The sequence below is a fragment of the Notechis scutatus genome, chromosome Z (genome assembly GCF_049901735.1).
Source record: "Notechis scutatus isolate UNSWTSFEM ecotype Mainland chromosome Z, rNotScu1.2, whole genome shotgun sequence".
NCBI classification, from domain to species: Eukaryota; Metazoa; Chordata; class Lepidosauria; order Squamata; family Elapidae; genus Notechis; species Notechis scutatus.
Window position 1 is genome coordinate 17931762 of NC_142025.1, and position 10075 is coordinate 17941836.

The following is a 10075-nucleotide window of genomic DNA, read 5'->3' on the forward strand; positions in this document are numbered from 1 at the left end:
AAACTACTTTTTTAATATTTTGACTTATTCTCAGGGCATTTAAGAATTTATTACCAAAGTATTCTTGATGATTTTTGTGAACTTATTTTGGAGAGTAAGGCTACTTTGGCAGAAAGGCTATTGCTTGGATTATACATCTTTCTATAACTCTGAAGTTTCTCCTATGAACGATATTTCCAAATCAAAATGACACACGAAAATGGTTACAAGAGATTAATTTAATAGAAACCAGGAAGGGCTACAGTTTGCTGGATAAATTACTGTATAATGAAGGACAAGATTCTTATGAGGAGCCAATTCTATTTCACAAAATCAAATCTATAATTTTTCTGCAGTGCTGTATTCTCAGCTGCTGTATAATTTGTACAATATCTTGTAACAGGACAAAGGCAATGGTTAAATTTGTTCCAGTTTTTGGAAACAGGGAAAAAAAATATCTCTGTTTCCATTGAGTTGAAACTGGAGATGAAGCACTTTCTGCAACCTAGTCCATACTCCTCTTCCAGTGCAGATGTAAAATGTAGAAAAGCAAAACCAAAAATCAATCTCTTAATTCAATGCCTAAATTTTAGGTACTATGTTTAATGCTTAAATGAGGATGAAAAATATATTCTCAGATATTATGAAATATAGCAACACACACACACACACACACACACACCCCAGAAGTGGTATTCAGCAGGTTCTGACCAGTTCTGGAGAACCGGTAGCGGAAATTTTGAGTAGTTCAGAGAACCAGCAAATACCACCTATGACTGTAGATTTTACAGTATCCTTCCCCTGCCATGCCCACCAAGCCACTCTCACAGAACTGGTAGTAAAAAAAATTGAATCCCACCACTGATACACACACATGTACAAGAGAAATGAAGAGACTTCCAATTCAAAATCAGTGACCAACTTAAGTTATAAACTTACAGCATTGTCACACAATACCAGTTAAGCTCGTCTATCTTCTTTTCTTTTTTCTTTTTTAATTTACCCAGCTTTAGTTATGCTGCCACCCCATGATTTCTTTGTCTCTTTGTTCTTCTGTAGAATTTACTCCTGATTACCGTGAAAATGGGGAGCCTCATAATGACAACATCTCCCGAAAGCCAGGCAATGTGCTGAAAACACTTGACCCTATTCTTATCACCATCATCGCTATGAGTGCCCTGGGTGTGTTGCTGGGCGCCATCTGTGGGGTCATTCTGTACTGCGCCTGTTGGCACAATGGGATGTCCGATAGAAACTTATCTGCACTGGAGAACTACAATTTCGAACTTGTGGATGGTGTGAAATTAAAAAAGGATAAACTGAACACACAGAATACGTATTCAGAAGCATGAGGTAGTGGAGGAGGAGGTGGAGGAGGAGGAGGAGCTCAAACATTTCAAACAATTGAGACAGAAAAACTTATAGATCTCCCTTTTCTGTACAGGCTGAAAACTGCGTTGAAGACGCTGAGCCAAGCTTTTCTCAGGAGCTTCAGTGGGTGTACCAGATATTCTAAGACACGGACAACAATCTGTGTTAAACAATCTGAATCATGTACAGTCTACTTCTGTTTCTGTTTTAATTTGAACTATTCAAATGCTGGTGTTGAGACCAAGTATGATTCACTTAAGAGGGGTATTCTGTTTTGGTTCTGCCTTTTTTTCTTCTTCCTCTTCTTCTTCCCTTCTTCTTCCCTTAGCCCCTCCATTCTTTGTTTTCTTCCCTTCTGTCTCCCCACCCCACTCTGGGCCCATAAGTACTTGTTTTTTTACTGTGCAAAAATCCAAGATGCTGTCAAAACATGTAATTTGGCAGGAGTCCATTGGATGGACATCCTGTTTGTAGCTGAGTGCCCAGAAGGAAGAACATCAGAGTAACAGCAATTTAATGGATTCCTGATACTGTATTTGTGTATAATTGCTTGTGTCGTGCATAGGCAAAGGAGGGTTAGGGTGTTTGTTTTTGGGGGGTGGTGGGGAAGTACTGTATAGTCAGTACTGGTATAGTGTGTCAACTCTGTTAACCAAGCAATACGGTCAGAATTTATTGGTGTTTTTCAGTGTTGTACTCCACCTTTGTGCTTGTGAATTTCATACAAGAGATATGTGCCATCACCTACGAATAATTGGCAAACCAGGCATCCTGCATTGAATTATTGAATTGTAATGAGAAAAAAGCAAAAGTCCTTGGCACTGGCTCGTTTATGTCTTCTCAAGTGCCTTTTTGTTGTATTGCTCCTCATTGCTTTATCATCAATTCCCTCTCTCTCTCTCTCTCTCTCTCTCCCTCCCTCCCTCCCTCCCTCCCTCCCTCCCTCTCTCTTCCTTGCTCTTTTTTTTTTTGCCTAAGAGCTACTGACTAACAAGAAATTATATTTTGCCATAAGTAAAACCTTAGGAAGGCAAGGACTAACAAAAAAATCTTGGCAACTTTCAGCTAATTCCTTCGCTTCCTATCATTATTGCTCAACCCCCTTTTTCTTAAAACCTGCAGTTTCGCCCCTGTCCTTCTATCTTTTATTGTTTTTTTCATACAGAATGTATTTTCAAATATAAGCCCTCTCTGTTTTTGCTTTTCCCCTCTTCTGTCTCTGAATAGATTGTTACATAAGCATTTGCCATTGTCAAGGTAAGGAAAATGTAGCTAATTTGCTGGTAATGGCAAAAAAGAAGATTTTGTTACATTTTGTCTTTGCTTTTATTGCTGTATTTTAAAATAAGGGATATGTCTTAATATTACCTTCCAGAGTTGATCTTTGGGTTTCTTTTTAGCAGCATTAACTGACGTTATGTTTTTTTTTTCTCTCTCCTTTAGTAAGCCATGAAGTAAGTCTTTTAATTCTGTCCAAGATGTTCATATAAATCGATGGCAATGAGAATTTGTTGTTGATGTTGAAGAGCAAAGAGTGTTTTTCTCATCCATCTAGCTATCCAATTTAAGGGTAATTGTTTCTGCGCAGGACTCATTCATGCTAATGTAGAGGCATACTAATATTGCTACAAATAATAATGCATTGACTTTGCTAATAATGGATTTGCTTTAAAAAAACATTGTATAACATGTCCTAAACTGGATTTAAAATGAGTACTGTTAACATTCTAATGAGAAGGAATTGGGGCTCTTGTGCTGCTTCCATTCGGTTATCAATAGTAGCCATGTTTTAAGAATTAAGTCAATCTCCAAAAGACACAATTAACTCTTAAAGATCTTAAATCATAACAAGCATTCAGGGCACTATGAACTGATTTTGTCACATTGTTTTATGTGGTATTCAACTGCACCTTTGATTAAAAACAGCTGGTGTTCACCACACCAGAGCAAATGTTTAACAACTCTGCTCTTGTTGTAAATATGAGTTATCATCCAAAGAAGGTTTATTGAAGTCAAATATCTACCATGAAAAAAGAATCATAGTGACAAAAGATTATATGAATCAATTGTTTTAATTATCCAATTTACACTGTAATTGAATGATCTAGTTAATTATCCCAAAGAGAAGATCAAATGCAAATAATTTTTACTGCACTTCTTTCATGTACATTTAGTTGCATCATGTATTATGGACTCTATGTCAATAATTACATAGGCATCTTAAGATCTGTGACAAAAGTGCGTACAAACATTATTTAAGAGGGGCAGATTTCATTGCAAAAGGATGTACTTTCTAGAACTCAAAAAGTAACAGATACAATATTAATCTTGGTATGGAAAAAGGGATTTTTAACCATTTGTGCACATATGAATTAAATCTGCTGCCTATAAATCAGACTTCAGGTAATCCTCAACTTGAGGATTGAGCCAAAAATGTATGTTGTTACCTGAGACATTTATTAAGTGAGTTTTGTCTCATTTTATGATCTTTCTTGCCATAGTTGTTAAGTGAATCACTGCAGTTGATAAGTTAGCAACATGGTTGTTAAGTGAATCTGCTTTCCCCATTGACTTTACTAGTCAGAAGGTCACCAAAGGTGATTATATGACCTTGGGATACGGCAACTGTCATAAATATGAACCAGTTGCCGAGCATCTGAATTTTGATCACATGAGCATGGGGATGCTGCAAAGGCCATAACTGTGAAAAACAGTCATAAGTGACATTTTTTCAGTGCTGAACAGACACTAATTGAGCTGTTGTAAGTTGAGGATTACCTGTAGTAGGCTATGTAACTCGGTATTGACTGTTATAATGAGCAGCAATTTTTATTATTTCTCAAATTAAGTCTCATCTTTCTTAATTCATGTGTATGAAATGATATGCTGGTGTCTGAATTTATGTAGGTAAAGATGTACTCTAACATTGGGCTTTTATTTCCATTCAATATCATCAATTCATTATTCAACTCTTCAGTTATTTTCAGTCTATTCTGTAAAAATCCTCTTTACTGAAGACCATTACGTTTAGGCTGATACTGGATAATATGAAAGCTGCATCATTGATTTAAGCATGTGAATAGCCACATCATGCTTTAAAACAGCTGAAAAGCATACATGGGTAAACTATCCCTACCATCATTCTTGAGTGGAGTACAATCCATACCATCACTGTGTTTACTTAACACAAACAAATGTGTTAGGCATTGTATAGAACCCAAAGTAGGCATTCTCACTACATCAGAAGAACTAACGGAGAATTTGTGACTGTCCAAATATTGGATTCCAATTTTCATTAATCTGAATTAATTAGACTAATGATCTTGTAGTGCAGGGGTGTCAAACTCAAGGCCCACGGGCCAAATCCAGCCGATGTGCTGTTTAAATCTGGCCCATGGGGTTGCCCTGGAGATAGCAAAGGACCAGTCCACAGTGCCTCTGGCAGCTAAAATGGGACGCGGGTCCCACACGTCTTGTTTTGGCTGGCAGAATGCTGCAGGAGGCCAGACAGGCCGAAAACAAGATCTGACCAGCAGAGTCTTAAATCTGGCTCACAGGGTCAGCCTAGAGATAGCAAAGGACCAGGCCGTGGTGCCTCTGGCAGCCAAAATGGGGCAGGTGGCCCCCCGTGCCCCTTTTTGGCCAGCAAAGTGCTGCAGGAGACATCTGTCCTGTCTCCCCACCCAGCCAGCCCACAGAGGAGAACCACAATGCTGATTCGGCCCCCGAAGAAATCCAGTCTGACACCCCTGTTGTAGTGCAACTTTCAGATGACCACAGGTAACAGCTCACACATTCTTAACCTAAAGACACAGTCCTGTATATATTCCCAATATATCACCCTGTATTCAGCAAGATTTGAGGAAAATACAGTAGAGTTGCATACATATATAAAGAATGCGAACACAAGCATTGTCCTCTGATAATATAAACATGATAGCATGAACAGGCCCTGCATATAGCTTTTATTTTTGTCCCCTTTAGCTAAAAGGAAAATCACATTCCTGGAGCTCTAGTCTAATTTTAAATTATTTGACTTTGTTTAAACGACTGTGGGGTTAATTGTTTTCTTGTCATTGGAACAGATAAGTTTTAGCAGCAATCCACCTGATATCACCATTATGCATCCTCCATTAGTTTCAAAAAGTGGTAGTTAGCTTAAGCCAGTAAAGCAGAGGTTTCCAAACTTGGCAATTTTAAGACTTGTGGACTTCAACTCCCAGAATTCCTCAGCCAGCTATTCTGGAAGGATCCACAAGTTTTATTCTGAAGTCCACAAGTTTTAAAGTTGCCAAGTCTGGGGACTCCTGCAATAAGGTATGTAAGACAAAAGCATTACCCATTGCAAACTTTCATTTTGTAATTCCATCCTAATGCAGCTCTCCATGCAAAGAAGAATCCAGTAAGTGTAATACCACAACATCATGGAAAGTAAAGTTCAGAATGTTTTGTTTTGTTTTTTAGCACTGAGTGAATATGCCAGAGCAAATATGTGAATTTAGCCAGATTGCTAATTGTATGAGCAAAGTAAGGAAATCCCGGTTATGTAGCTGTTTAATCCTGGAGCAGAACACTGGGTTCTGATGTTAGAAATTGAATGAAAACTGCCCTTCAGAAAAAGAAAAAAAAATGATACTGCAACTTTAAATGAGATAAAAAAAAAATCTTGCACTGAAAAATATATTTAAGAATTATATGTTTATAAAGTTATTAATTTGTAAAGGCAGTGTTACAAAATGTTCAGTTTATATTGTTTTAGATTGTTTCATAATTTTGAAAGTGTAAAATAACATATTTTTTCTTTATAAAAAAAAAACCTATAAAATTTCTTCTGTAGTAAAATGATTTCATTTTACTGGTATATGATTGCTTCATGTTTTGTATCATTATAAATTTTGTGCAAATTTTTTTACAGAATTTTTTTATTTTCTATGACAATATGACACTTTTAAATTGTTATTTCAAAATGAACAGCAAAGCCTTAACTTTAAATGACGTTTGTATTCTCGGACACTGAATAGCATTTAAAAAAAAGGATTGAATTGTAATTTAAATTTGCAGACAATGACTACTACATTCCAAAGAAACAGTTGAATTAAACATTTTCATAAAATACCCATACATTCATGACTTTTATTATCCTTACAGCTCTGTCAATTAAAAAAAAACATTAACTTTAAGACATTCTTTAAGAAACACAATTGTAATTCATATACTGCATATCCTAAACCATCTAGCAATGAATACCACATTCAAAATTTACATTCAGGACTTCCAGAATATTCCACAAGACATTACTGTCATTAATTATCAGATACTGAGGTCAAAATTCTTCATTGAAGCTCAATTAAATTGGGGCCTCTACTAATACTCCAAATACTTCCTTGAGAACAGAAAACCAAGACAGTTTTCTGCATCTAGATGAGTTTTGCTGAATGATCTTTACAGGGATAGCAGATATTTGGAATCTTAAAAACATCTCTCACAAAATGTTTTCCATGAGAAAAAAATTTTTTGTTCCAAAATGGTTGCCATCATAAACCTAATCACTAGGCAAATGTCTTACTTAAGTTTTTGCTAAGCTTATGGGCATTTTCAAACAATGCAGCCACCCATGAATATCTATTTGTGACCTGGAAAAATGATGATAAAGAAAAATGATGCTTCAATCTGGCCTTTTAGTTTTCAGCCTTCTATTTATGTTTTAGTTTTTAAAAAAATCTAAATTAGCATTAGGTAGACGAGGGAGCATGATGAATGACAATGAAGATTGATAGCCACAATTGTACCACACTGTGTAGTTCTCATCATGGATTAACTACTAAGCGAATCAATCACAGAAATAGGACATCAAGGGAAGAAGGATACCACAGAATTCTTCCTCCTAGGTATCATGCCCCTAACTTATTTTGCTTTACCATCTTTGGTAGAGTGTTAAAAAAATTAAAAATATGATTAAGAATAGTTCTCAATAAAGTTTTGCATTTGCATTTTCCCTTTATAACAATTTTTATCAAAAATGCATTTAAACTGTTGAAAATTCGCATATTTTGTTGTTGTCCTGGTTATAATAAATAATGTGTTTATATTGCTTACTACTATTTAGTGTTAATAAAGTTTTTAAAATGGTATTTCCTTATTTATATAGTTGTGGGAATAGCCTGGAAGAAAACTGAATTTTTAAACTTCTATTTCATGTTCAGTACTTCAGCACTTACTGAGTCTTAATATTTTGTCAGTCAAGGGAAGACCAAGAGTGGTTATTGTTGAGCTGTGCCTTAAGGCATCAGTAGCTTTAATCTAGTTCTGCCATGATCTCTGAAAAACAGAACATCGTTATAGCTATACATTCTTTGACCGGGCAGTAGAATTGACAAGGAAAGAGGTAAAAGATTGACAAATGAAGAAAACAATGGCCAGATAGCATGAGACCAGCATGGTCAAAATAGGTCATAGCCTAACAAGTGTTTCTTTATAAATTTTATCAGATTTGCACAGAATCTAACTGGTCCTATTAAACATGGAACTGCAGTATTATTCTCTGGTCACTACCCCATGGAAATGGATGAATTGATTCTCCAGCAAAGAAGTTGGGCTTGGCGCTCATGAAACTGCAAAGTATAACAATCCAGCTACTTCAAATCAAAGACCTATTTCTTCCAGTACTGTATCCAGTGGTGGGATTCAGCTGTTTCACAATAGTTCAGGTGAACTGGTTGTTAAATTACCCACCCCTGCGATCAAAGTGGATCCTGGGAGCTGCACTGCACTACAATGGAGAACAGAAGAGCTGGCACAAGGGAACAGAGCAACAGAGCAGCTGGTGCAAGGGAACAAGAAGGCTGCTTTCCCTCTTTCCTGTTCCTCCTCCTTCCCTCGTGCTGGTTGATCCATTGCCCATTTCTCCAATGCAGCGCAACTTTGATAGTGAGGGGGGGCGGTAATTTAACAATCGGTTGACCCAGGGTCAGGTTGGCTGTCATGCGAGGCTCTTCCCGCATGTGAGGCAGAGCTGGAGGACAGGAATAGGCCAGACCTTGCACAACAGCCAATGGATGAACTGTTCTTTAAGTTATTTGAATCCCACTACGGACTCTAATTCTACAGTTAAAATCAGAAACCTATGCAAGGACACGATTCTAATAGCAGTCTTGCCTCCACTGCCAGCTAAAGGTTATACGGAATCATCTTCTGCCATCCAAAGATTTGCATTTTTAGAATAATTCTGGAAGATAAGCGATAGTGTCCCTTAATTTTGGTACCTTAGCCAATACCTATTCAGTCTTAGTCTAAAGCTGGCCTTTCTTCACGTTCAACAAGACATAAACACTACCATGTAATACCACATCCACATGGGATTGATCAATTGTGCAAGAACTTTATTCAACATTGGATTAAAATCGGGGAAACCCAAATTCAGCTTTAATTCAACCATAGAACCTAGATAACTTAGATTAAATATAAACCTGTTTTACTGAATTTTGGTGAAAACAAAATGGGAAGACAAACAATCCTATTTGCTGGTTGGAACTCCTTGAAGAATACTTGGGACAATAAAAATATCAATATCTTAAATACATTCTAAGGGTCTATTGAAAAGTAGACACTCAATATATTTTGCTGAGGCTTTTTAGAATGTGGGTGAGAATGGAAGAAAAACATAATGTTAGAAGATTTGTTAGTATCTGCCCTGGCTAGGAAATTTGGGGAATATAGACCTAAGATTGAACAAAGGACATAATGGTTCCTATGCACTACATAATACATACATTTGTATAATAAATGTGAACATTCTACTAAAACATTATCTCTCCCACAATTGAAGTGAATGGAAATGTTATATAGGAACAATTCAATGTGGAGAACAAAATAACCAGAGAAATCTAAATAGAAGTAGTCCTCATTTAGCAACCTCAATTAGGACTGGCAACTTAATTATTAAGTGAATCACCTGCTAAGTGAAACCACAACTTATCTTTATAATCTTACTTTAGCTTTCCTTTCTTTAAAGACCTGCAAAATCATAACACTAAGGATAACTTATAATATTACTTTCTTATTATTGTTTTGAACAGACAATAGATAGTAAAATAGCTACATAAGGACTAATTTAAGGACCATTATGGATTCACCTAATATAGCTATTATGAAAAAAAAACACTTTGATGTTTGATATTCTCTAAAGCAGAGTTTTTCAATCTTGGTAATTTTCAGATGCATGGACTTGCTGGAAACTGGCTGGAGAATTCTGGGAATCCACATATCTTGTTGCCAAGATGAAAAACACTGCCCTAGACACAGAACTAAAAAAATAGTCTTCAGTGTAATTAACTAATATAGATAACCAGAGTGATCAAGTTCAGCAGATGGGTGGGGGATTTAACTAAGCTTTAATTAATCACAGCTCCTTAAGCTGGCAAATTATTAGGTACAATGAGAGGATCTAGCAATTATCACTGTAAAATGAATTTGCTGGATTGCTAGAATCAATAATCATAAGAATAAATTTAGCACTTACAAGATAATCAAAACTAAGCTTAGAATTGTGAGATGAAGGGAAAATGAAGATTTTTTTTTAAATGAGAAATTAGAAATCGGAAAGATGAGAAAGATTTGATAAATTAGCACCCAAAATGACAAAGCTAGAAGGAAAGTCAAAATTATAAGCTCAATACTAAAGGGATAATCTATTATTTAATTGAATTTTAATTTTTGAGGCGTAAAG

At 36.1% G+C, this 10075-nt stretch overlaps 1 protein-coding gene across 6 annotated transcripts in view; it reads left to right on the plus strand.

Annotated features, from left to right (window-relative positions):
• Positions 1 to 6465, plus strand: part of NRP1 (neuropilin 1) — a 165004-nt gene extending 158539 nt beyond the window's left edge. For 3 of the 6 annotated variants that reach the window (XM_087947105.1, XM_087947109.1, XM_087947106.1), the window contains 3 exons: positions 1039 to 1332; positions 1424 to 1533; positions 2794 to 6465. In XM_087947105.1, the coding sequence (XP_087803231.1) occupies positions 1039 to 1331 (293 nt within the window). In that variant the 3' untranslated portion in view covers position 1332; positions 1424 to 1533; positions 2794 to 6465. Of the gene's footprint in view, positions 1 to 1038; positions 1333 to 1423; positions 1595 to 2793 lie in introns of those variants that run through there. The other 3 variants (XM_087947107.1, XM_087947108.1, XM_087947104.1) reach the window with 3 other exon arrangements.
• The last annotated feature ends 3610 nt before the right edge of the window (positions 6466 to 10075 follow it).